The 26,717-nt window shown below is 58.5% G+C and overlaps 1 protein-coding gene across 4 annotated transcripts in view; it reads left to right on the forward strand.

The window, feature by feature from the left end:
• Positions 1-26,717, forward strand: part of RPTOR (regulatory associated protein of MTOR complex 1) — a 272,593-nt gene that overhangs the window by 207,800 nt on the left and 38,076 nt on the right. For all 4 annotated transcript variants that reach the window (XM_045569639.1, XM_045569640.1, XM_045569642.1 and 1 more), the window contains 10 exons: positions 4,240-4,323; positions 5,106-5,216; positions 11,332-11,406; positions 14,548-14,613; positions 15,021-15,212; positions 15,911-16,051; positions 16,797-16,914; positions 17,772-17,912; positions 18,328-18,486; positions 25,161-25,279. In XM_045569639.1, coding sequence (XP_045425595.1) covers positions 4,240-4,323; positions 5,106-5,216; positions 11,332-11,406; positions 14,548-14,613; positions 15,021-15,212; positions 15,911-16,051; positions 16,797-16,914; positions 17,772-17,912; positions 18,328-18,486; positions 25,161-25,279 — 1,206 coding nt within the window. The remainder of the gene's footprint in view (positions 1-4,239; positions 4,324-5,105; positions 5,217-11,331; positions 11,407-14,547; positions 14,614-15,020; positions 15,213-15,910; positions 16,052-16,796; positions 16,915-17,771; positions 17,913-18,327; positions 18,487-25,160; positions 25,280-26,717) is intronic.

Consider the following 26,717-nt stretch of genomic DNA (forward strand, 5'->3'; position numbering starts at 1 on the left):
TCCGTGCAATTTTGCCAAGTGCCAGCAGCAGGCCCTTCATGTCTCTGGGCTGTGCCGCCCGGGCCAGCAGCTGAACCTCGACTTACCGAGAAAATAAGGACAAGGCAAAACGCAAAGGGGCGGGAGCCTCCCTGGCGCAGCCCACGCCGCTTCTTCCCCACTGGTTTGGTCAACTTCCTGCACTTTATCCTAAGAACCTTTGTTGTTGCCAAAGCTTAGACCCCGTAATCCATAATTAACCTCTAGTGCCTTGGAAATGCAGAAAATATTCCTTAAGGGAAGAAGAATCGCATTACAGACAGCGCAGCTTTTCAGATCTCTGCCACCTGGTCCCTGAGCCAGGGTGAGTTTTCTCCACCCACGGCCCACGGACTTCGGCTAGGGACCGGCGGGTCAGAGGACTTGGTCAGGCCCAGCTGTCCCTGGGCCCTCGCGGTAGCGCGAGCACAGAACTGGCCTTCCTGACTGGCCTCCGTGTCCTTTCTGCCTTTTAAAAATGTAGATCAACAGAAGAAACGGGAAGCAAGATGGCGTTTAGAAACAATAGTTGCTATTCCCACCTCGGTATCGGTGACATCTGCGGCACGGCCCCTCAGGAGGGGTTTCTGGGTCTCAGCCACGCCAGGTCCCCGCCGCTGTCTGCGATCCTCCCCGGACACGTGAGCAAAGCCCAGGCAGGAGAATGGAGAGTGTCAGTGCTGCAGAAACAGAGGGAAGAAAGTGATTCTGCAGGATGAAATTGTAGTACCTGTGCACAGATCTTGCAACTCGATATGAACATTTCACTAGGAAAACCTGGTTTGCTCTCAGAATTTTTTACACATAAAAAGTACAGGATTAGTAGTAGGTAGCAACAGAATAACAACCTGGAGTGTCACCGTTAAACGTTGTGCACCTCGGGACACTACAGTCGCACCGCTTACCAGGCATTGGGCGCGCCAGGTGCCCGGCCTGTGGGGCCTGGCGCTCCGGGGCCGCAACTGCGGACTCTGCCTCGTGAGGGGCCTGCGCCGGCCTCAGAAGCCCAGCTCGGTCCGTGCACAAGGCGGGTGACACGCGGGTGACACGCGGGCACCCTGCAGCTCCGTCATGATGTGGGTGTCTGTAGAGCCGTGATTAGTCTGCAGTTGGATTCACAGGCGAAGGGAAATCTCGGCGGCTCGTTTACTACCATTATCTCCGTAATTCCCACAGGTCCTGGAATGGTATGAAACTGGAGGTTTTTTTTGGTTTTTTAAAAAGTGCAAATAATGTTTGGAAAAACCAGTACTCAACGTTTTCCCTAATATTCTTTATTGACAATGTTTATTTTCAAATAAAATGTTAATAATTGCAGCACAGAACACTGTGTTGCCTACGATTCTCAGGCGCTGACTCAGGCAGGGAGGCGTCAGCGTGCGCCGCATGGATGTGGCACCAGGAGCGTCTGTAGTGACGGTGAACTCGCGCCCCTGCCTGTGTCATTTGTGAAGAGTTACGAGGGGGACTTTTGCCACCGGGTCAGCGTGCTCGGAAGCAGCAGCAGGAGCTGCGCCTGCCCTGTGCTGCCCGGGCCTTCCGCCACCTGTCGCTCTGCAACTGTTTGCCTCACAGACGGGGCTCTGCCCCTGTTTACATTAAATAGCAAAGCAAATAATCTAGGTGAGCTTTAGGTCTGTTTGATGTCTTTGATTTTTGCGGACTGAAGCTAAACCTGGGACTGCCTCCTTTCGCAGAAGGCTCTCCTCACCCGGGTCGCCTGGAGACTCGTCCTCAGCAGCTTCGTGTTGTCCACAAACAGCGCAGGGTGATCAAAACCGGCATCGTGCACCGAGCGCCCTCGTGCTGGGCGACGCCGCGCTAGATACTTGATGAGCTTTGTCTCGTTTAATTCTGAGCATAAGCCACAGTCAAACATTATCTCCGTTTTCTTGATAAGGAAATTGAAGTTCCCGAAGTCAGTAATAGCAACGTAAGCCACACAGTTCGCAAGTGGTAGAGGCAGGATTGAGATCGAGTCGGCTTGACCTCGGAGCCCGCACTTCCCTGCTGACTTGCCCTCAGCGCCTGAGTTCCGGGCCGCCTTGGCGCAGACAGCCTCAGAGCCGGATGGTGGAGAGGAGGGATCAGGTTCCAACTCACGTGCCCCGTGAGCCGTCCCACGCACCGCTCTCCGCGTCTGAACCAGAGAACCTCGCAGCATCTCTGAAACACGAGAGCAAGAGGGCACCACTCACACGCCCCTCCTGACGCCAACACGAAGCCGCGCCAAACCAGCTGAGGGTGACACGAGACGCGTTCCAGCCACTGGGCCCACCGCTCCTCACCTGCCCACCAGCTGGACACGCCAGGCTCCCACCCTCCCCTCACAGGCGCCCCCAACCCGTCCCCCGCCTGGTCTGGCTTCCACCCCCACGACCCCACCACGTGCCATAGTCCCGGCTCCGCGGCATCCTCTGCAGAAGTCTTGCTGCCGCCCCGGGAGCCGCGTCCCCTGCTCCCCCGTCCCCCGGCCCGTGCTGCCCACCCCTCCTCCAACCCAGCTCCCTCCCTGCCGGTGGCCCCCTTGTCCCTAACCTCTTGTCCTTTCCTCTTGCTTCTCGATGGCTGTCAAACTCATTCCGAACCTTCTCTTCCTGAGTTTCCTCTTCTGGCCCCTCCTCCTCTCGGCCTTCCGGCTCTCTCCGCACCACGTTCAGGTCCGCCTCTCCCCACCCCAGCCGCCTGCCAGGCAGGTCCCCGCAGCAGGCAGACTGGACAGGTCCCTGCTGCTCACCGTCAGCCCGTGGCTGCTTCTCGCTCTCGGGACAAGCCAGGCTCTCGGCACCAGCGTGCAGGGCCTCAGACACCCCAGCCTGTCCCGGCTCCTCCACCTGGAACCCAGTCATCACCCTCGTCACCCTCGGGATCCGGCTGCCCGACTGTGTCCTGTGCATCTCCTCAGCTGGGAGGGGAAACCTTCCGAGACCCCCGGCTGGGTCAGGCCACCCAGGTCACATCTGTCCGTAGCTCTGCCGGCCGCTCAGGGACGACCAGGTGGTTGGCTGGGAGCCTGCGCGGTCGCCTGCCCTGGGAACACCTGTCCCGGGACGCTCTGGATCCGAGGGACCCGGTGCTCGCCCTCCCATGTGAGCACCGTAAAGGGAGGAGCAACATAAGTGACTCCGTCAAAAATGTAAAACTTTGATGTAACAGAAAGAAAATACATGCAAAACACACGGCATAGATTGCGCTCTCATCCATACAGAACTCTCACGCATCCATAAGGGAAAGCCAAACACTGAGGTAGAAAAATGAGGACATTCACGGCCAGTTCAGTAGCGAAATAACCGATTAACCTGTGAAAAAGTGCTCGATGCCACTTGTGATCAAAGAAATTCAGGTTAAAAAGCAATGTATTTTCTCCATCACGTTGGCAAATGATGATAATAGTGTCGTACGGGCTGGTGTTGTCCCACCCCCTTGTTACTTAATAAAACCCTTGTGGTATGGTGTCCTGTTATCCTTAATAAATTAAGGTTCAGAGATGTTAAATAAGTCACCCGAGGCCACACAGCAGTGGGCACTGCCTGGCAACCAGCAAAGGCGGCGGGAAGAGACACTGTGTGCTGCTTGTTGAAAGTGAGAATCTCAGCCGGGGGGAAATTTGGCACCATGAGCAAATGTGCCCTGACTGGTCCTTGTCACTCTCGACTCTCCTAGGAGTGTGCAGGTGCGTACCTAGCAGGATGTCCCCACAGCGTTGTGTACGGCAGCAAGGTTTTGCTGCTGACGTAGAGGTCTGGCAGTAGAGGGGCTGCTTAAAGGAATCACGTGTGTTTCCGTGAGCGCGGTGCCGTGCTGCCGCTGGGAACGGCACGGCCAGAACACGTTACTTAGTTAAAAAGGAAATGAGAAGTACAATAATACGTTACCTAGTTTAGAGTCAATACGAGAAGGGTGTACATAGAGAACAATGTCTGGAAGTCCATATACCAAAATGTCACCAATGAGGTTTTTTTAAAAAATACAATTAAGAAGTGTTTGTTCCAGTACTTTCTACAGTAAGCCTATTTTATCTGCATAATGAAACAATAAAGAGTGTTTTCTCGGCCTGTCCAAAAGCAGGCCCTACGGGGAAGGAGCACCAGCTGCAGGTGCACAGGTGACAGCCCAGCGCCAGGTGGGCGTTGTGTGGCCCGGACCCTGCAAAGCTGGTGGCTCGGGCGGGAGCCCTGTCGGAGGGCCATGTGGTTTCCAGTTTCGTTCTTGTTTCTCCAGGTGCTGCTGAGCCAGGTGCACCGGCTGCGAGCCCTGGACTTGCTGGGCAGGTTTTTGGACCTGGGTCCCTGGGCGGTGAGCCTGGTACGTACCTTCTGCATTAATCCCCAGGGTGGAGATTGGACTCCACGGTGTAGTCTGTGACCCAGGGTGAGTTTCCACCACGGGGGCGTCCTGAGACCCCTGAAGAGCGTACTCTGTGGTCTGTGCAGCTTCCGTGGTGCCCGTGTTGCGGGGTTTGGGTTTGGGCCTTGCCCTCTTTCCCTTCCTGGTGTTAGATTTCGCTGCTGCAGGACAGGGGACGTCGGTGTGAGGCTTTCGACGGAGTGGCCCCGAGCCCCACGTGGTGGCTCCCCCCAGCAGGAGTCTGGGTCCCCTGGCGGGTCCTGGCCCTTACGCAGGCGCAGTCCTGAAGCTTCTGGTCACTCATCCTGTTCACACAGGGCGGCAGCAGTGACCATTTAAGATGGCAAAGCGTGGCAGAGAAAGGCAGGCGTCTTTCTCCAGGGTTGACCTCCGGTGCAGGTTGGAGCAAGGCGGGTGTGGCCCGTACGTGAGCGCCACAAGGAAGGCGCCCGATGCTCTGTGCTGAGAGCGGACGGCCACCCGCGGGCGAGGACTGTGGGCTCCCAGCCATGCAGTGGCATGTTCGTGGCCTCTAGACCCGTCCAGGCTGGAAGCACCCGGCAGCTGCCAGGGATAGTCGGAGAGGAGTAAACCTGGAGGAAGCCTCTTCCCCTTACGGGAGGCTCACTCGTTCCCGCCACGCTGCCCGCACATGCAGGGTCCCCGCGTGGCTGGATGTGCCCCCGCCATGCCACCCTGTCCCCGCAGGCACACGCACTGACGCCCTCCCTTCTCCCCAGGCCTTGTCTGTCGGCATCTTCCCCTACGTGCTCAAGCTGCTCCAGAGCTCGGCCCGGGAGCTCAGGCCGCTGCTGGTTTTCATCTGGGCCAAGATCCTCGCCGTGGACAGTGTGAGTAGTCTCCATCCGTCCCCTCGCGCCTCAGCGAGGCCGACCCCTTCCCCGGCTTTCTTTCTGAACCCGGGACTGCACCGCCCCACGCGACAGCGGGTGCGGCCATGTGGGACCCCATGGCCTCCCTGCCCCTCCCGGTGTAGGATGTCACTGCCACCTCCTGCCGGGCACAGCTCGTCGCTCCCGCTCTTCCAGGGTAAAGTGCCCCCTCAGCGGCCCCCGCTCCGTGCCTGGCCTTGCCTCTGCGCCCTGCGCGCTGTCCCCGCTGCAGCCCCCCTTTCCCGTGCTCCGGACCGCAGCACTCACTGACCGTGAGCAGTCCTCGGGCCTGCCTGGCCCAGACCCCGCATCAGCCCCTCTGTCCCCAAAGTTGCTTTTCCGTCCCTGACCCTGACCTGGGAGTAGAGCATCAGGCCCCGCTGCCCCCCGAGGTGTCGGTCACGCCCCAGGCTGCCCGCCCCCCTCTCGCCACACGCGTCAGCCCCGGCCTGGCGGCTGCTGGGCCCTCCCGTCTCGTGCTCACCCCGCAGAGACCTGGGCCCAGCGCCGTGTGCTGAGGTTTGCAGGTGACACCAAGGTCACCTCCCGTCACACTCGCAGTCGGGTGGGGACGTGGTCACAGGCAGGCCCTCTGCTGTGGGCAGCACACCCACAGGGCGCACCACGCGCCGGCGAGCGAATGAGTAGGAAGCTGCGTTTCTCACACGTGGCTTCCGTCCTGCCCGCTCCGCAGTGCCGGAGCACGGCCTGACCTCAGAGTAGTTGCGCTGAGAGAGGTCAGGGAAAGCACAGTGCTGCGCGGCTGCGTCTGGGTAACGTTCTGGAAAACACGAAGCCATCGGTAGTCACAGAAAGCAGATCCTGCTGCCCAGGGGCAGGTGAGCGTGGGAGGACAGGTGACAGAGGGGCCCCAGGACTCCTGAGGGGACGACTCGATGCCTCAGTTGTGGTGGTGGTTTCTCGTGTCCCCACAGTACCTGTGTCCACGGTTGTCAAACCCCATACTTTAAATATGTGTAATTCTCGTATGTCACTTGTACCTCAGTGAAGCTGTTAAAAAATTCTGATTGTGGAACGGTTGACAAGGAACTGTCCTGTTCCCGTAGTTTTTATGTTAATACGTTTTCCCTCTTAGAACAGTTTTAGATTTGCAGAAAACTTGAGAAGATAGCAAACAGAGTTCCCACATATCCACAGGCGGTTCTCCCTGTCACTGGCGTCTCACGTTATTGGGGCGCGTTCGTCACCACTGATGACCGACACTGATAGGTTGTCAGTAACTGGAGTCCACACTTCATTCGTATTTTCTCAGCTTTCGCGCCCGCCTCCACGTCCCGTCCCGAGACCCCACCCAGGACCCCACACGTCTCCTCGGGCTGCTCCTGGCTGGGACGGTTCCTCAGACCCCCCGTCTGTGACGGCCTTGGCAGCGGGGAGCGCTGCTCGGGCGCTCTGTGCCTGTCCCGCCGTGGGGCATGTCTGACGTCTTCCTCGCGGTTGGACTGGGGTGATGTGCTTGGGGGGGACACCACCCGGGTGAAGCGTCCTCCGAGGGCACCTGCTCTCAGCACACGTGTGGCCGTGACGTGCTCCGGGCACTTTCCTCCTTCATGCGGTTTTATTATCTTTTTAGGGTCTAAAATATGGTTCTTTTAATTTCTTTTCATTATTTAGACTTACATAAAGGTTCAGTCTTGGAGTTGTTTTATTTTATTGCTTGGTTTTGTATTTCTGAGATTTTTCTAGGGTTCCTTCTGTCAGTTCAGCCCCTGTCAGACTCACCTTCCTGCTCTGCCGTCCTGCGGCCAACTGCAAACCGACACAGTGTGAGCGGTTGTCACCCTGCCCACAGGCCGCTTTGCCAGTTCTGCTCAGGACTGTCCTCACATGAAACCCAGCCCAGAACCCGTTGTCCTTCCTGCTCCTGCCTATTTTTCTTTTTTCTAACAGACGGGCTCTCGCTCTGTCACCCTGGGTAGAGTGCAGTGGCGTCATCATAGCTCACTGCAGCCTCAGCTCCTGGGCTCAAGGGATCCTCCTGCCTCAGCCTCCCGAGCAGCTGGGACTACCGGTGCCCTCGTTTTAACATAATTTAATTGCTTTGATGGTCTGTTTAATTTCTAAACTATGGGTTGTAATACTCAGAAAACCAACAAAATTGTGGTGTTAGGGCCACATGTTCACAGAGAGCCGCATCTTAAGCAGAAGTGGTGGCTCAGCGAGGACGTGCTGTTCGGGTGGCTGCTGTCGTTGGGAGACTGTCACTGCCAGACAAAATGGCCTCTTTCTGGCTGTCATCCTTGTTAAATGAGGCGGCTGCTTTTGAGAAGGCCTCAGCTCAGAATCGGCTTCCCTCTGTGGGGCAGATCCAAATGCCCTCACACCGTCCCTGGAGCACTGTGGACCCAGAGAGCAGAGGCCCTGCCGCCCCTCCCCTGGGAGCCGGTCCCACCCGCCCCAGCACCGGCTCAGGCCTCAGAGACACCCCCCCACCCTCCCACCCCACCCCCCGGGGAAGAGACCGAGACCGAGCCCGGGCGGGGACAGGCCAGGCTGCCACGGGGTCTGTCTGCCTGTGCCCCTCCCCCCGGGGACACGGGAGGTGTCTCGCAGGAGGGGGCAGTTGTTTTCAGTTGCCATAGGGCTGCCAGGGGTGAAGTGCACAGCAGAGAGAGGAAGCAAAAGGTGGTCACTGTCCTCAGCTGCCCCTGTGGGAGTCACCGGCTCCTGCCAGGCCACTCAGCCCACACCCTGGGCAGATTGGACTAGGTGCTGGTGGGGGTGGCAGTTGGCCCCTCGCAAGATAGGTGGGCGCAGTGGAGCGCTGGCGAGTGGAGGCAGAGTGTCAGCCATGCGGGGGCGACGCAGAGGCCCCTGTCTATGCCTGTGGGGCTGCTCCAAGCCGCAGCGAGGCCTGCTGGGGGCGAGCGGGGGAGAGGCCGGGACTCTGCTCAGCCGTGGCGAGGCCCTCAGCACTGCAGCCAGGGGGTCTCGGCTTCTGGAGGAGGCCCACAGGGCAGCCCCCATCTGCCTGGGGGTGCAGCGCACACGGTGCCTTTTTCGGTGGGAACAGAAAGACCCTCCCTCTTCCTGCCGGTGGTTGGCTCCTGTCCCCTCAGCTCTCGCTCTGTGGGTGTGACAAAGATGATAGCCACAGGACGTGAGGCCAAGGCGGGTCCACTCTGAGGCCCGGAGAGCAGCAGCTCAGACCCTGTCCCAGCCCAGGACTTGGCTGCATCTGCATCTGCCCTCAGTTTCCTGGGGAGCTTCCCCGGGTTGACTCAGTGAGAAGTCAGGGCACATCGTGAACCAACACAGAGTGACGCGCAGTGAGCATGGAAACAGAAGGTGGGCACGTGATACTGTCATCGCCGGGGGTCCCTCCGCGGCTCAGCAGCCTCATCACAACAGAGATCTTTTAATACGTGACTCGGTCTCATTTCCAATCCTCTGACTTACGTGCCTCGAATTCAGAGTCAGTGAGACAGGAGTTAGTGACGTGTTACTGCTGGTTGACAAGACCTGTTTAAGGAGCTTCCCGGTGGATGCGTGGGCTTCGATCTGGCTTGCTGAACCTCTGGTTCGGAAACAAAGGAAGGAGCCTTTATTCCCAGGCCTGGTGGGCGCCGGCCTAGTGCTCCCGGCCCTCTGGCCGAGTCTGACGGGGAGGACATCAAGTCTGTGCTCTTCAGTTTGTTTTTCAAAACCCTCAGCTAAGGCAAGGACCCTCCCAAGCGTGTCACTCGAACACCACGTGCTTCGCTGGCCCTACTGCCCGCGGCCCCCTGACCTGCCGCTCCCCGCCCGCCTCACTCCGTTGCGGCAGAGCGGCCGACTAGCCCGCCTCATCGGTGTATTGATGTGAGGGGAAACACCGCATTATGAGAGCACCCCTGGGACGTGGACAGGGCTTCGGGCTGCTGTCACCGCAGGCGCCATCTGAGAGCCACCCCTGCCCCGTGGGCGGGCACTGCCGTGCAGGGGGCACTGGGGGCTGAGAATAGATTGCAGCTTTTCTCCTTTTGATCCTCAGAAATTCGGTTCTCAAACCCGATCCCCGGTTCCTTAATGGCCTTTGTCTTCTGGAGTGGAGCATGCCGGGAGCCGGCAGCACGCACCGCCCCCCCTGCAGACGTGCTGTCCCCAGGGCCGCGCGCCAGCTTTTCCAGGTGTTGATCCTGGAATCCTGGCTAACGCTGCGACCTCATTCTGTGTCACTTTCTCTCCAAGAATAATAGCACCCCTGGTTGTCAAATTGCGTTTACACGTGTTATTTAATCTTTGATTCCATGACGTGAGCGCAGATTTCTAAACCTGTACTGGGTCCCGTGGCTCCCAGGAGGGAGGGCCCAGCCCGAAACCCGGTTTCTTCACACCCTGCCCTGCTGCCCCTGCGTGCACACGGAGAGCTCGTCCGAGCACTGTGGGCCTGAGCCCCCCAGAGTATCCTCAGCCCCTGACTGTCCAGGGCGTGACCCCTCGCCTCCTGCCCAGAACCAGCGTTTGCAGAAGGCCCCCAGATTGGCCGCAGCTCCCATTGACGCAGCCTCAGAGCCGGGCCAGCTCCTCAGGCCGTCCACGAGACCCCGTTTCTTCTGCTACAGGGAAGCCCTTCCCGCTAGGGGACCCGTGTCCTCTCCATCCCCCAGGCCCTGTCCCCGGCCTCAGTCCTGCCCTCCATACTCCAGAGCCTGCAGGGTCCCTGGGTACCACCTGACACGCGTGTGCCTGGATCCCCAGTTACTACCTGACACGCGTGTCCCCTCTCGCCTAGGCGTCTGCTCTGACCAGGCTCCATGCTCCAGACCTGTGCCCGCTTTCCTCCCAACAGCTCTGTTGTGTGTCTCGTGGGTGCAGTGCGCCCACGTTGGACTCCCGTCCCCTTAACCCCTCTGTGACCAGCACAGTGCCCCCCCCTTTCAGTGGGCTGCCCCAGCCCACTCAGATCCTCATGTCTCTGGGGTCACCTCGTCCTTCTGTCCTTGTCGCCCACGGCCCCCAGCTGCCCCCGGCTCTAGTCTAACTCCTTCTGGCTCAGCACCCCCTGTGGGTGCCAGCCTGCCCTGCCCAACCTGTGGCCCGCCGCCCTGTCCATCCCAGGCAGCAGCTCCTGCCGGGCTCTGGGGCACATCCTGGCCCCGTGCCATCTGCCTCCGGCCATCCCCATCCCTTCTTCCTCCCACCCCCTCGGTCCAGGACTGGACCTGGCATTTCCTAGCAGAACCAGGTTTCCTCTCGCTCTCGTGTCCGCGCACATTGCCCTTCCTGCCTCAGGCAATCCCGTCTGCTCCTCCGCTTAGATAGCTTCTCCAGAAAGCACGCGCCCCACCCCGTCCCCAGCTCCCCAGCCTGGGGCGCCCCTGCATGGTCACTGCTCCTGTAGGGACTGCGAGCAGGGCAGGAACACATCTGTGTCTCCAGGACCAAGCCGCTGCTCCGCACATAGTAGGCCCTCAGAAATGTGTGGTGAGTGGTGACTGCGTAGGTGCGATTGTGTTCGCAGGTACAGGATGAACGGAAGAGGTGGGAAGAATCTCATACCTGACAGCTTCTTTAGCTCTTAAAATTAAACATCCCACCTTAGAGCTGCCCCTTTGGGCTGAGGAGTTGGGCCTCTAAAAAGCACCTGTTACAACATAGCCGTGTGACACAAATGATGTGTGTTATGTTCACACAGATTATTGGTTTTCAGTATTTTATAAGTTCAAGCAAAACTGCGAGAAAAGCTTTGGCAGGGCCTACAGAAATGGGGCTGGTTCCGGGTGTGGGACACGTTCCGGGGAGGGCGGGAGGGCGGGCCCAGGATGGCAGAGGAGGGGGGTGTGGGCTGCAGGACCCTCCTGCCCTCAGGTGGCCAGAAGGTTTTTTCAGAGCCTGTCTTGGACGCTTCACATCTGAGAATATGTAGGACCCCAGCCCTTTTCCCTCAGCCAGGGGACATGTGTCTGCAAACAACAACCCTGGCTGCTGCTTCACATGAGAATCAGACTTGAGAGGAGAATGGAGACACAGAGCGTTCGTTGCCCACTCGCTTGTCCATGTGTCGTGAGAAGCACAGGGCGACCCTCTAGGCCTCGGCACTCACGGCTTCCCTCCTGTCGTCTCTCCGCAGTCGTGCCAGGCGGACCTCGTCAAGGACAACGGCCACAAGTACTTCCTCTCGGTCTTGGCAGACCCCTACATGCCGGTAAGGACCGTGCGCCATGCCCTTCCGGCAGCCTCGAGACGGGTGTCGTTTGTCTGCGATTGCGTGTCTGGCTGCTGTGAGACCCTTCCAGAGGGGCGGGAGGGGCAGGGTGGCCCCTCGGGCTCGCGGGCCCGGGGAGAGGGTCCCGGAGGGAGGGGCGAGGCCAGGTCGCGGAGGCGCCCTGCCACGCGGCCGGCGCTGCTTTGCTGGGTGCCGCGGCAGCGCGGCCATCGTTTCCTGTCTGTCTCTGGCGAGAGCCGCAGTTGACGTGGACACGCAGGTTGGTTCCGCTTGGTTTACCTCAGTGCATTCTCGCCGGTGCTCCTTCGCAACGTGGGGAAGCCCGCGCTTCCTGCACGCACCCGCTGAGTTAGACTAACGAGTGCGGCTGTGTCCGTAATGCAGAGGGCCTGGAACTTGAGACAGTGATTCGCCTTATTTCAGGAAGAGAGCGGGGGAAGAAAGGAAGAAGAAAAGAAAAGACTGAAAGTTTAAATTTTGAATATCTTTTATTGCATTAAATTGTTTAAGAATTAGTAATCTGGCATATAGTAGGGTATGTAGTAACATCCCATAAATGCTTCATAATTAATTCTTTTGCTCCCAACCTCTAGCTCCCAGCGTAGTAATTAGAACAAAACAGAGACCCTAAGTAAGTATTAATATAACTTAATTTTGCCAGAATATTTAAGTATATCAGCTTGTTTACACACTCTTAGGTGGCTTTGTTTGTACAAAGGAACTTTTGTATGTAATTTCACCCTCTGGTTGGTTTCCTAAACTAAATGATTAAAAATAAAATAGAAAACATTATAAACAGGACCGTTACCTGAAAGGTAAATAGTGCCACGTGCTTTAACTTGAGTGTGGTAGCGAAGCATCACCGTGACAGTTAAAGTTCACGAGAATTTGGAAATCAGCACACACGTGTTCTTCAAGGAGAGTGTGAGTGCAGATCGGACAAATGAGGAAGCAGCGTAGGCTGGCGCTCGGTGACGGTGACGAGCCGGGCCCCACCCCAGCCGCACCGTGCGGGACCTGCGAGCGCACAGTGGGTCTAAGAGAAGGAAAAGGAAGCCCCCAAGGGCCAGAGTCTGGAGGGAGAGGTCCAGGGGCGCCGTGGGGGGCAGCGGACGGGGCCGTCATGTTGACCCCAGGGTTTCCGTGCCGCACCCGGACCCTGAGCCTGCACAGGACGTGAGGCCCCGAGCGGTGGCACTGCTGAGTGCCACAGCCACACTCAAGCCGGGCCTGCGAGGTGGCACTGTCCCCTCGTTGAAGGAACACTAGCAGACCCGCCCCTGCTCCTGAGACTGCCGCTTCCCCACGTCTGGTGGAAGGGAAAAAGAAGGGCCGTCATAAAAACTGAAACCTCAGGCTTGTCCTACTCTCAGGTTCTGAGTTCGCACTACCTGTGTGTGTGACACAGCGAGGAAGTAACACGAACCCGGGACCCTTGAAATCTGGGGTCCCGGAAGCAGCACGTGCAGAACCTTGCTGTGGGGACACTCGCGGCACAGACTTGGGCCAGAGACACGCCCTGTACCCAGCCCCACGTCAGCCCAGCCACGGGAGGGGGACAAGCAGGGAGAAGACGGGAGCGTTGGCACCCAAGAGCGGAAACCAAGGGCGAAAAAGACGATAACGTCAATGGAGTATGTTCCAAATGATTGAATTGAAACAACTTGGTTAATTTTGCCAAACAGTAAGCCACTGTGGCGTTTCTTGAGGGATGCGTTTGTGCCTGTTGTAGGAGAACAATGTATTCTCTGCTGCTTACTCATTCTCCAAAATGATAAAAGATTTTTTTCTAATCTGGGAAAAAAACAGAACCTGCAATGGAAGAAGACAGCCACTGCTATTGGAAACTCAGTAGGCGAATTAGACGGCAGAACAGACACAGCCAAGAAGGGAATGGGGGAGGGAATGACCTGTGGTGACCTCTGGGACGTGAGGAAGGAAGCCACGGGGACGCGGGAGGGACGTTGAGGGGCTGAGGAAGGCCGCTCCGGAACGACAGGGTAGGGGAAGGAGAGGAGCCGTGTTTGATCAGAGGATGACTGGGAATTCTCCAGGTTTGAAGAAAGAAACAAGTTTTCAGATTGAAAGAACACAGTGAACCCTGAGAACTGTAAATAAAAACAAATTCACACATAGACACATCATAATGAAAGTAGCAAGCATCATAACTTTAAAAAATGAAGAAAAATCCTAAAAATAACCAGAATGAACAGAAGGGTCATCTGCAGCCGGGTGGCCGGGGGCACAGACTGTGACTCCGTCAGCACCGGCTGGTGACGGGGCCGAGGCTGCCAGCCTGGACTCCACCCCTACCTGTCACTGCAGAGTGGGGCCACAGAGACTGACAGTTGCCACTGTCCACCCTGCGGAGGATTCTGTAAAGACTATTGGTCGGGGAGGGGGAGATTGAGCCCAGACGGGGAGTGACGTGCAGGGAACAGCACCCCGCAGACGGGCAGACACGCGGGCGCGTCCGAGTGAGCCGCGCTGTCGGACTGAGCACCAGCATGTGCTGATTCTAGGAGCTAAACATGGGGAGCAATGTTGGAATTAGGGCACCCTAAGAGTCCTACATTAACCCCAGGGGAATGTAGAATGCACTGGGACTGTTCAAAGCATGTGTATAAAACGCAGGGCACCATTAGAAGCTAAAATACACTGATTCCCAAGTCAACAGAGGAGCAAAGAATGGAAATTGATGAGTCCGGTACAAGAGCAGAAAGGAGGAAAAAAATGAAGCAAAATTAGAATGTTGGCTTCATTCGTTTTGCTACCAAAGGGCTCGACTGGAGGACAGGATGCTGAACTAGAACTGGGCTGGGCCGGAGGGGTCAGGGAGCTTCCTGTTGACCCACACGACCCACCGTCTGACCACAGGGGAGGAGGCACCGTGTCTGTGCCTGTCCCGTGCAGTCTGTTCACTCAGAGGCAAGCCCGGTGCTGTCGGGTCTTTTTAAAAAGGTTACTCTTTCCTGTAGAGTCCAATCAAACCAGCAGTCAGGCCAGCTCTCGTTACTTCAGTTGTGCTTCTAGCTTCTCACAGAGGTTCTGAGGATGACGTCGTGGTGCTTCGGGAGTGAACCGTGGGCCACAAAACCAAGGCTGGTTTTTGTTTTGCAGGCTGAACACAGGACCATGACGGCGTTCATTCTCGCTGTGATTGTCAACAGCTATAACACGGGCCAGGTGGGTACCACAGCTGCTCCCAGCCCCCGGCCCTCCCCGGCGCTGCCGAACGTCGGCTTGTGGTGGACCGTGCTGAGAAGCAAGTACAGCCCGCGCCCATGTCTGGAGAGGGGACTGCTGCTCTGAATGTCCAGGGACACGGGCAGCCGCAGAGGGAGGGCACCAGGGCACGCCAGCCACAGGGTGACGCCAGGGGAGAGGTGCCCAGCAGAGGCCAGGCCCTTCAGCTGGCCGGCCCTCCGCTCGGTAAATCTGAACTGGCAGGACTTAAAATGTGGAAAATCGAGCAAACCTGAGGTGTGATTAACAAGCTTCCCGAGAAGCAGTGGCGACCGTCACCCCAGCCAGACACCCGCCACGTGCGGGCTCCACGGCCGAGGACCACCTGTGCCGTCTCCCTCCCGCAGGAAGCCTGCCTTCAGGGGAACCTGATCGCCATCTGCCTGGAGCAGCTCAGCGACCCGCACCCGCTGCTGCGCCAGTGGGTGGCCATCTGCCTGGGCCGGATCTGGCAGAACTTCGACTCGGCCCGGTGGTGTGGGGTGCGGGACAGCGCCCACGAGAAGCTCTACAGCCTGCTGTCCGACCCCATCCCCGAGGTAAGCCCTGCCCCCCGAGGTGGCCTGAGTCCCCGAGTCCTCCGGGACGCTGCAGGGAAGGGTCCGTGGGAGCCAGGCAGAGGTCTGCGCGCTCCAGGCCGCTCTGCAGCCGAAACGTCAGGGGCCACACACCGCGCCAGGGTGCTACAGTCAGACCTCGCGGAAGACAAGTCCTGCACTTGGTGACTCCGTGTGAACCACGGGCGCCTGTGAGCAGTGGTCAGCGGCAGGCGGCGGGGCGCCTGGTGTCACTGGTGTGGCAGGGCCGGTTGATCTTCTCTCCACAGAGAAGAGGACGGGCCACGCCTGCCCCTCCTGCCGCCACCAGCCACTCGCCGTGGCCTGTCCCAGCCTCCTCCCCTGGACTCCCGGCTCAGTCATCAACGTACTCCATGGTGCCTGGTTTGTCCTTTTAATTCCAGAAGAAATGCAGTTCCTGCCTCCTCAGCCTGACCGCAGCCCCTTGCGCCGGGGCCGTGGGGTCCGTGGGCCGCCCTTGTTCCCCGGCTCCTCCCCTGCAGCTGCCCCGTCCACGTGCAAACACTCTGGGCCCGTGAGACTGTGCTGACTGAACTCTCAACTCAACTGAACTGGATTAACTTGCAGGCGGCCTGGCAGAGATGCCGATGGTGCACATGCCAGCGCGGGGTGACTGACCCCTGACCCCTGACCCCTGACCCCTGCCTCCTGCCTTGCAGGTCCGCTGTGCGGCCGTGTTCGCACTCGGCACGTTTGTGGGCAACTCTGCCGAGAGGACGGACCACTCCACCACCATCGACCACAACGTGGCCATGATGCTGGCTCAGCTGGTCAACGACGGGAGCCCCGTGGTGCGGAAGGTAGGCGGCCCCGCTCCTCACGGCAGCAGGCTCCCGCGGCTGCCCCCGTGCCGGACTGAGCCACACGGCCTGTCGGCAGCAGTGGGGACTCACCCACCACGTGCGTCATTTTGAGAGCAGGGCTTTAAATGTTTAACTCTCTCCAAAATGCGTTTCTGCACCGGATACTTGTGTGTTTGCTTCATTTAGAGGCTTTTAACGGGCTGCGTCTCCTGGCGGCTGGTGCGACAGGCTCCTCCTCCCTGGGAGCAGCCCCCCACCCCCGTCGTGATCCGAAAGAGCAGGAGCCCCCACGGGCTGTAGCGTGTCCCCTCCCCACTGCCTGCTTGTCAGCGACGCGACGAGGCAGTTTTATAAACTCGCAAAGTCACTTACCTGTTTAGACGTGGAAATATCACAGATGAGTGCCCGAGGTTCGCGCCCCGTAATCACTGGTTCTGTGCAGCCTAAGTTCCCCACCCCGTCCCAGCCGAAAGGGGGCGCCGGGGAGACACCGGTTCACCGGCTGCTTCAGGGCGAACCCGAGGCTGCTCTTGGAGCAGAGTGTTTGCTGATGGGCGGGAGAGCAGAGCTGCCCCCACTGGCTGGAAGGTCGGCCTGTCCCTACTGCTGCCCGCAGAGTCTCACGCTCAGCTCAGCTCCCGTCTCACTGGTGACTCCAGCCCTCGGCGGGGGCTTGCGAGTCCCATGCAGCCCCTCGATGGTGTTCCAGCCTCACCAAGTGTCACTGTCCTCCCTCCGGCAGGAGCTGGTGGTGGCCCTGAGTCATCTCGTGGTTCAGTATGAGAGCAATTTCTGCACCGTGGCCTTGCAGTTCATGGAGGAGGAAAAGAACTACCCTCTGCCTTCGCCAGCCGCCACAGGTACAGCGCCGCCCGCTGCGAGCCCGCCGATGGCCTTCCCTAGCCCGTTGCCGGGGCAGTCACAGCCCCTGGTCAGGATGGTGGGCCACCCCCTGGCCAAGGCCAAGCCCAGGCCCCTGGGACACCTGCCCCGCATGGTCCCGCCCACTGCTGTCCTCTGGGGCAGGAAAGGGGCCACACTGCCCCTCCGACTCGCTGCCTTTCCTGTTACCCTTTTTCGGGATTCACATCGTGGAGATCTTGAAGGACGGAAAGCTTGTGCAGTGGGGCTTGCAGGAAAGAACTTAGCCATCTCCCTGCGCGCACAGAGTGGCCTCGCTGCTGTCGGCGAGTCAGTTGGGAAGCTGCTCCTCCCACATCTGTGCTTCGTGCTGGATGCAGCGCCTGCACCTTGCCGTGGCCGTCTCTCCCTCAGACTCGGCCCCTGCCGTGGACAGGCTTCTGGCCCATAACGGAGCGTGGCTGCCGCCAGCACGTCTGGGAAGGGAGACGGACAGTGAGCTTGTGAATCTGCCCACTGAAAGCAGCCGGCGGCCCCGTCCCGCCCATGCCCGGGGCGTGTGGTCAGCTTGGCTCTGCCCTGGCCTCCAGCGCAGTGGCCCATGGCCTGTGCCACCAGGCACCTCCTGTGGGCTCCGAGAGGTCGCAGGTGCCACCCTGTTCCAGGTCTTCTTTACCATCCACAGAACAATGAACGGTTGTTCAGCTCTGCCCTGCTGAGCCGTGAGGCGCCCCCCCCACACTCATCCTTGTCCAGGTGGCAGCTGCGTCACCTGCCGCCGTGGCCACAGACTGGAGACGCCGGCCTTCCCTCTCGATGCCTGCTGGTGACACTTGTCTCTCTCCTTCCTTCCCAGAGGCTGGGAGCCTGACCCCGGTGAGGGACAGTCCCTGCACCCCTAGGCTGCGTTCGGTGAGTTCCTATGGGAACATTCGAGCCGTCACCACCGCCAGGAACCTGAACAAGTCTTTGCAGAACCTGAGTTTGACAGAAGAATGTAAGATACTGGAAACTGGTGTTTGGATTTGTTTTCTGAGTCTGGTTATCCAGACGTGTGCCGCTCTGCCCTGGCCCCTTCTCCGCCGGCCACGCGGTGGTGGGCGGCTGTGCGTCCGGACGGGCACAGCAGCGGGTCACAGGGCACACCCAGCATTGCCAGCGGCTGCTCTGAGCGCTCCGCCCCCTTCCCTGCCCTCCCCGTGCCCATCGTCTCCCAGGGAGATCAGTGAGGGTCTGTGTGTGTGTATGTGTGCGCACACGTGTGTGTGCGTGCATGAGCGTGTGTGTCTGTGTGTGCGTGTGGTGGGCTGTGGTTTTAGAGGAAAATGCACATGTCAGCCGTGCCCCTAACTGTAAGGCCAGAGGAGGGCCCTGGGGGCACCACGCTGACCTTCCTCCCCGTGTCTCGGCAGCCGGCGGCGCGGTGGCGTTCTCCCCCGGCAACCTCAGCACCAGCAGCAGCGCCAGCAGCACCCTGGGCAGCCCCGAGAACGAGGAGTACATCCTGTCCTTCGAGACCATCGACAAGATGCGCCGCGTCAGCTCCTACTCCTCCCTCAACTCCCTCATAGGTGAGTGGCCACCTCGCTCGGGCGGGCGCCGTGCAGGCTCTGCTCTGGGAAGCAGGGGAGTTTAGAGCAGTTTCACTTTGATGTAACGTTTTCCAGGCCATGCCAGGGTTATCTGAGCTAGTGAGTGTGGTCATGTAGGAAGGCTGTTAGAACCTTCCGTTCTTTTCTGGTAAACAGATAAGAGTCCTTCACGTGTATCAAACTCCCAGTAATGTAGAAAGGCTGTTCCCGAGTGGGAGTGATTTCTGCCTCCCGGGAGACATTTGGTTGTCCTACCTGGGGTGCATTGGGGTGCTCCTGGTACCTCGGCACGGCCAGGGTTGTGGCTCAGCATCCTCCAGCACCCAGGACGGCTCCACGGAGGTGTCACTGTGAGGCCGAGAGCCCTGCAGGGGAGGCGGGACGGGTCGTGCCCTCCTGAAGCTCCCCAGCCTCGCTCACCTGCGGGGTCTCCACCGAAGCTTCACATCTGCCCGTCCAGCAGTTTGACACTTCGCTGCCTGGAGATTGAAATCCAAGTTAAGGGTCAGATTTTTCTCTTATTCCACCATGGATGGTACATTCCTGAGTTCTGCCAGGATTGCTGATGTAGCACAGGAGACAGGAACTCACCGTATTTTCTTGTTGGGTAACTGTTCATCTTCAAACTGCTGAGGACGTATTCAGGACATAACTAAGCGAGCCTCCTCTTCTCTTGTTCTGACCACCCTGAGTGGCTCACAGGCTTCACTTGCATTTTTTTTTAACGCACTGACTGCCACACTAGAAAAAAAATTTTTTTGCTTGGGGCCACAGTATTTTATTACAAAAATAGAATAAAAACTTCTAAAACAAAATGATCCTTTCTAATTTAATGAAAAATTTGTTATTTTTTACTGTTTTCTGTGCATGAGTTAGATGCAACTTGAAAAATAGTTCTCTCAGCTCCCAAGGTGAAGAGATGTGTGAGTTACATGTGCTTCACAAGGCCCTGAGCTCAAAACTAACTCACATGGCAGTTAATGTGTTAACGTTAAGAAGCATTTTAGGCCAGAGTGGTGGCTCACGCCTGTAATCCCAGCACTCTGGGAGGCCAAGGCGGGAGGATCGCTTGAGGCCAGGAGTTCAAGACCAGCCTGAGCAAGAGCGAGACCCTGTCTCTACCAAAAACAGAAAAATGTGCTGGGCGGCCAGGCAGCACCTGTGGTCCCGGCTGCCTGGGAGGCTGAGGCTGGAGCCCAGGAGTTGGAGGCTGCTGTGAGCCATGGCGAATCCTCTGCCCTGCAGCCCAGCAGAGAGAGCGAGACCCTGTCTCCAAAACACACATAAGAAGCACTTCAGACGTGCAAAAGTGAACGGAGACTTACGTGAGAAATGGCTGTGTTTGCTGTTCCCACCTTGAGGAATACAAGTCGAATCCGAGCCCCAGCCCCAGCCCCTGCAGAACCTCACGTGTTTCCCCGCCTGAGCCCCTGCGGACACACGGTGCCTCTTTGAGGTCTGTGACTCACGTCGGTGCCGCGTGCAGCATGGGACCTCGCAGAGCCCGTGTCTTTCTCTCCGCTTCCATGCCCGTGCTTGTCCTCGTGGTCTTCTCACCACCTGGAGACACAGCGCGTGCACAGGCATGGAAAATCCATCACGCAGAATCCCGTTACGAAAAGCACTCGCCTGCTCAAAGCTGGTTTCTTATTTCACCCAAAGAACAGCGATCTCTTTCGCCTCCTTCACTGGATATTGAGAAAGTTTTCAAAGCTGTGGCACCTAGAATGTCGTCACTCCACCTGCAGCAGCAGAACCAGCCCTCCTGCCGCCCCGCCAGGTCCCTCCCGCCTCTCCCTGCTCCGCCCGCCATGCGTGTCCTTGGTCACAGAGACCCCTGCTAGAGGAAGCCCCTGGGGAGGACCCGCGTGCCTGCAGGTGCCGCGCACAGTGGGGCCGGGATAAGCCTTAGCCGGAACCTGGGTCTCTCTTCTGCCGCAGCCTCGGAATCGTCTTTGGCGTCTCCGCCCCACCTGTCTCTCACGCGCTGTCTGGCCTGACACACAGGGATCCCCAAACCAGTCCTTCCCGTTGCCGGGCCCCCACCACCGTGGATGTAGCCGGCCCATCCACAGGCGGCAGGTGGGTCTTCATCAATGCCAGCTGCACACACGTCCCTCTCCCATGGAGCTTCGCTAACCTGCGTGTCCTGTGGAGTCCGAGCCAAGCCTAACGTCAGGGCCTCCCGTAGCCGCTCCCCCGACACCCAGTGCACCCCCAGGCTGGCTGCCGCTCCACCACCTGCACAGCTCAGAGCCGGTGTCCCCGCCCCTTCGGTGTCTCCGCGTTGCCTGCTTGAGCGGCTTCGGCCGAACGCTGAGCTGCCATTTTTGTCACCAGGTGCCTGTGAGGTGGTTGCTTCTGGCCGAGGTGTTCGGCGGGCAGCCTCGCCTGTCCCTCCTCCGCGTTGACCTGCCCGGTGTCCCAGAAGCCCGGGGGTGGGAGGGTGGAAGGGCGGCCCGAGGGCTCTGCTGGCCACAGCCACGCGTCCTGGGGCTGCAGCCCCCTCCGCACGTTTGTCACTCCTCCGGCCGGCCAGCTCCCAGCCAGCACCGGCTCCTTCCGGGCACGCTGCTGTGTGCATCCTTCAGTCTCTCCTCCCGTCACCCGCATGGTGGCCAGAGTCCGGCCTCAGCTGTGCCGAGAGAACAAGGTGGGATTGATTTCTGTTCAGGAACTTGACCAAGAGGGGTCTGGTGACCTGCATGCAAGTGCACTTCCCGCCAAAACTATCTCGTCCCCAAAGCCCTAGCGAGAAGTGGATCAGAGGCCTAGGCCAGGTGGGACCAGTGTTCAGGACTCTACTAACTGCAGTGACATTTTTCCATTTTGAGAAAGCGTTGCCACAGTAACAGAGCCAAGGTGGAGCCATGGCCGGGGCAGAGGAGGGCGCAGAAGGACCACGGCAGCAGTTTTTCTTAGAGCTGGACTCAAACTCCTACATTCGAGCGATCCTCCCACCTCAGCCTCCCAAACAGCTGGGACTGCAGTTTCCTTTCTTCCAAGGCACCAGGAAGTCCCAAAAGGAGCATCCTCCGCGAGCCCTGCACTTGGGCCTGGACCCCACTGCAGCGAGTCTGGGTTTCAGGGTAGAGGAGGTGTCCTGGTTTTCGCCTTCGCTGAAGAAAAGCCAGCCTTCGACCCACAGGGAGAAAGCTAAGCAGGGTTGCTGCCAAAGGACCGCCCAAGTCCTGAAAGATGGTTTTACAGCCCATTAATTTGTTTTCTTCTTGTTGCAAAAGAGTGGTGAGAAAACGAACAGCGCTGTTTTCCGATGTCACAAGATTAATTATGTTTTTAGAACAAACGGCCTTGATTAAAGGCCATCATTAAGCATGCCTTATAGGCACATCGTGGAGCATGCTGGAGAGATGCGGGCGCGGCCACCCCGCCTGGGAGGTGTGAGCAGCTGTGAGGTCCTGGGATCCGCTGGCCAGGAAGGAAGGAAGGGCAGAGCGATTGGCAAGTGTGACGCTCTGAGTCACGGGTGCAGCCCCTGGGGAGACGGGAGTCCCTTGCGCACCCGGGGACAGGAAGGCAGGTCGCAGGAAAGGGACACTGAGAGCCCTGGGCTTGGGCACGGATTCCTGGAGCTGGGCAGAGGCCCCTTGGCCACCCGCGTCCCTCGAGGGGAGCTTCAGAGGATGTGACCCTGCTGTGCCAGCCCCCCAAGGCCAGGTGACAGGCTGGCGGCTCTCAACTGCGGGAGCCACCCTCCTCTCTGAACGGTTCTGCCAGCCGGGGCCTTCTAGGATTCACAGTTGCTGCAAAGCTCCAAGTAAATTTCTCTGCATCCCAGCCTATTTAGAAAGTTGTGGCTGTTGCTCTCTGAAAAGTAAATTCTGAAACCGTTATGATCTTCTATTACTTTTAGTCTAGACACGAAAACAGGCTCCCGGCACTCACGGGAGTTCAGCGAAGGCCAACACAGGAGCCTGTCGGAGCATCTGACAGCTCAGAGCCTTCCGGCTGCCGTTCCTCTCACGGGGGGACTCAGGCCCCTGCCCTGGTCCTGGTGGGCTGGGCCCACGCTTGAAGGCGGCTACGTTCGCGTTGGAAACGGCAGCTTTAAAAACAGGACAGTTCACGTAACGGGGAGACTGAGAGCATGTCGTGGCCAAACCAACGAAAGAAGTGGAATAAAGACAACAGTTCCAGTGTTACGGCTTTTTTACTAGTAAATATAATAGCTGGCCATCCCTTGCAGTTACAGAGACTGGCAAAGGTCAGATGTTCTTCCCGGTTTCACCAACAGTGTGACACGAAAGTGGAGATCCGCAGGAATGTCAGCAGCAGTGCCGAGGTCCCCCGTGCACCGCTGGTTCCAGGATGCCAAGTCCCTGACGCTCAGGACCCGGGTAGGGAATGGCAGAGCTTTGGCTCGTGACCTGCGCATGTTCCCACATACCGTGATCGTCTGTAGGCTACTCACGATACCCATATGGCGTAAATGCTGGGTGATGGCTGTTGCACTGTACTGGGTTTTTGTTTGTATTATTCTTTGCTCTGTTGTTTTCAAATATTTTTGATCTGTGGTTGGTTGAATCCACAGATGCGGAACACACAGAGGGCCGACTACAATAAGAATAAAGTTTTAAAAATAGGGCAGGGCCGGGCGCAGTGCCTTAGGCCTGTAATCCCAGCACTTTAGGAGGCCAAGGAGGAGAGGAGCACTTCAGCCCAAGTTTGAGACCAGCCTGGGCAACATAGCGAGACCCCATCTCTACAAAAAAAACTTTTTTAATTAAACAATAAAAATAGCTTATTCATATCACCCCTCCTCCACGCCAAGCCCTTTACTGGGGGTGTTCCACCAGGCCCTGATCTCGACCCGCTAGGTGTCGGCATCTGTCGTCTGGGCCTTATGAGTGAGGCCTCAGGTCCCGCAGCTCGGGCAGGGAGGAGCTGGGCCCCCCACGCGCAGCCTGTGCCCCTTCCCCACATGCAGGTGGAAGGACTGGCTGGGTGCCCGCAGTCGGGTTGCCAGAGCGGCAGCATGCACGGCGCAGAGGCCTGGTTGCTCACGGGCTTGCTCCTATGCCCGAGGGCTCCTCACCACCCCCTTGTTTCACGTGGAGGTTCATCATCCGAATCCCGCCGGATTCACCATCCGCATCACTGTCCCTTCACAGCTCAGCGTCACCCGGCAGCCAAGCTGCTCAGGGAGCTACTTCCGATGCATCACTCAGAGGAAGCCGTGAGCCCAGGAACAATAGCGAGAGGGGATTTTGAGCAGGAGCCGGGGTGGGCTTGAGTCATCTCTGTGAGACGCCCACGGGCCGAGAGCAGGGGCCGCACCGCCCGCCTCGTGGGGCTCTTTCTTCCTCCCGCGCCGTAAATCAGGGGCTGCCACGAGTGAACTCGGAGCAGGAGCTCCTCCCACCCTCCTCTCTAAAGGCATGAAAACGCAGCTGCTGCCGGGCGGCCTCACCTAGCACCACACACAGTTCCCACCAACAGGCATCTCCAGGGCAGAAAGGCAGATTTTAGGAAATTTTACCAAACAGATCCTCAGCTGCCTGAGAGCTGTGGAATTTGAGAGTTGAAAGTGCTTCCGAATCCGGGCAGTGCAGGAGGAAGACGGGCTGATCATTTTCATTTGCTCTGTGCACGCAGCCGGGGTCCTCCCCAAGCCAGAGTGCGTTTGCCCGACATGTCATCTGACTCACGTTAAGCGTGTCTTCCCACAGGCACCCCTCCCGGTGCCTGGGCGTGAGGCTCATCAGGGGCTGCTCGCTGAGCACATGCTTGCGTGAAGGGGCGCTGCCCTGGGGGGGCGTCTCCTCTGGGTGCAGGATGAGAAGTCCCCCCGCAGCGGTGGGACGCACCGGCTTTCAGAGCCATGCCGCCTCTTTAGGCCCGGCCTCCGGTGATTAGCCCTGACATGGGCAGCAGGAACTCGGGGAACAAAGTGGGGTTGAGCAGCCACACGGACGGTACCCTCCACATGGTCCCCTGGCTTTCCCTCGTGGCCACCACTTGCCCTCGTCACATACGGCGTGTCCGCGTCCGCACTCTTTCTTGCCGTCTCTGCGTCCAGGCTGCAGCACAAGACCTTGTGTCAAGTGCACACCCGGTCAGCGCCCACTGGGTGAGCTGGGAGACGCTTTGGGACAAAGGTCACGTCACACACCTTTCGTGAATCCCTGGGAACTCAGGGCAGCTGCGTGCAGAAGTGGGCGAGAGGCATGCAGCGGGTCCCGGTGCCCGAGGCGAGTCTGGGGGGTGGGGGCAGGGTCCCAGTGCCCGAGGCAAGTCTGCTGCAGAGCGGGGGGTGGGCAGCGGCTCCCACCCCTCGGCGGCTCGGGAAACCCAGGACGCAGCTCGGATGCCACCCTGGGCGCGGTTGTCCTGTCCAGCCAGCTGAGGTGTCTGAGATGGAAGTCGGCCCTTCCCAACCCCGTTGTCCTTTCACAAAGATTCAACCTTGAAAGACGGAGTCGGCGTGGTCCGGCCTGTTTACGGCTGGGATTCCACAGTCCCTAGCCGTTACCAGAACAGCAGAGTAAGAGTGTCCCATCACCCCAGCTCTCTAAAGCAGCGCTCCCTGGTGCCACGGTTAGGCTTTCAGAAAAGGGAACCACGACGGCAGCCACCCAAGGATGCCGTGGCAGCTGTCTGCTACTAAACCATGTCCCGTTTCTCTTTCCCAGGTGTCTCTTTCAACAGCGTTTACACCCAGATCTGGAGAGTCTTGCTGCATCTGGCGGCTGACCCGTATCCGGATGTTTCTGACCTGGCCATGAAGGTTCTCAACAGCATCGCCTACAAGGTAGGTGTGACGGGACGTTGTCACCAATGTGCGCACACGTCTGGTTTTCAGATGTGACCATTCAAGCAGTGAACTCCAGGCATAGCCAGATCTACAGCATGGTTTAGAATATATATAAATGAAGTGCACTTTCAGTGAGCATTTTGAATCTGGAGGTTTGCGGTGCATCCTGAACTATATGTGCAGCTTCAGCTGGGACACACTCTGCTGTATTTGCTCACCCGTGGCAGGGTAGTTATGGGACGATCATCGTCGTGTTTCATGATCTTGTTTTTTTTTGTTTGTTTTTAGAGACAGGGTCTCACTGTGTCGCCCAGGCTGGAGTGCAGTTGTGTCAGCCTAGCTCACTGCAGCCTCCAACTCCTGGGCTCAGGCAACATTAGTGGGTGGGTTAAGTTTCTAGAATTTATGTTGGGTGAAGGCAGCCCTGGCCAGGTCACGGCCTTTGCCACAGGTCTCCGACACACACAGGGTCTGGGGTCTCTTCTTACTTGCTGAGGTCCAGAACAGCCTGTGGGCCTCGGGCCACCGGGCACTGCCAGCCAGCACAGCCGCAGGCCAGCACTGTGTAGGTGCTTTGGCCGTTTTTCTCCAACTAATTTAGCTGCTCAGATATTTTGGTTATGGTGAAATCAGTATATAAGTTGTCAGTGGTTTTGATGTCTTTAATCTTACTGAAAAATCAGCTTGAATTATTTAAAATGTGATCCCAGTGCTTAATCTTGAAGTTCATGACTGAGTTCACGGCTGTAGCCTGACCTCAGGCCGTTACACAGTTCCCCTCGGGGACCCGGCTGGCACGTGACCCAGGGCTGCTGTGCCCCGCGGCGTGGGGCCGCCACAGCCTCCGCAGCCCTGGCCGTGTGAGCTGTGCAGCTGGGGCCGGAAGGCACACCTGCCCCACCGTGAGGGAACTGAACGTCTTCCACGTGATCGTTCATGCCAGCAAATCATAGCGGCCTGAAAAGTACCCGTGGTGCCTCCAGGACGTGCTGCCTGCCGAGGCCCAGACGCCTCATCGCAGCGGCGTTTGCCGTCGGTGCCGGCTTCGCCCGTCTCAGGGGACTCATGCCCCAGGGTGCACGCGGTATCCTCCAGCACACGTGCCACAGCCAGAGGGACGGAGGCCAGAGAGGGCTTCCCCAGAAACCCTGCCGTGGCACAGTGCCGCGTGCGTCTGCCCCAGCGTGTGTGTGTCCGTGTGTGTGTGTCTGTGTGTGTGTCTGTGTGAGTATATGTATGCGTGTCTACAAGTGTGTGTGTCTGTTTCTATGTGTGTATCTGTGTGTGAGAGCATATTCATGTGCGTCTGTGTGTTTCTGTGTGTGTGTCTGTGTGTCTGTGTGTCTGTGTTTCCATGTGTGCCTGAGTGTCTAGGCGTGTGCCTGGGTGTCGTGTCTATGCGTGTGTTTGTTTCTAAGTGCAGACATTGCTACTG

Source organism: Lemur catta, chromosome 15 (assembly GCF_020740605.2).
Source record: "Lemur catta isolate mLemCat1 chromosome 15, mLemCat1.pri, whole genome shotgun sequence".
Taxonomy (NCBI): Eukaryota; Metazoa; Chordata; class Mammalia; order Primates; family Lemuridae; genus Lemur; species Lemur catta.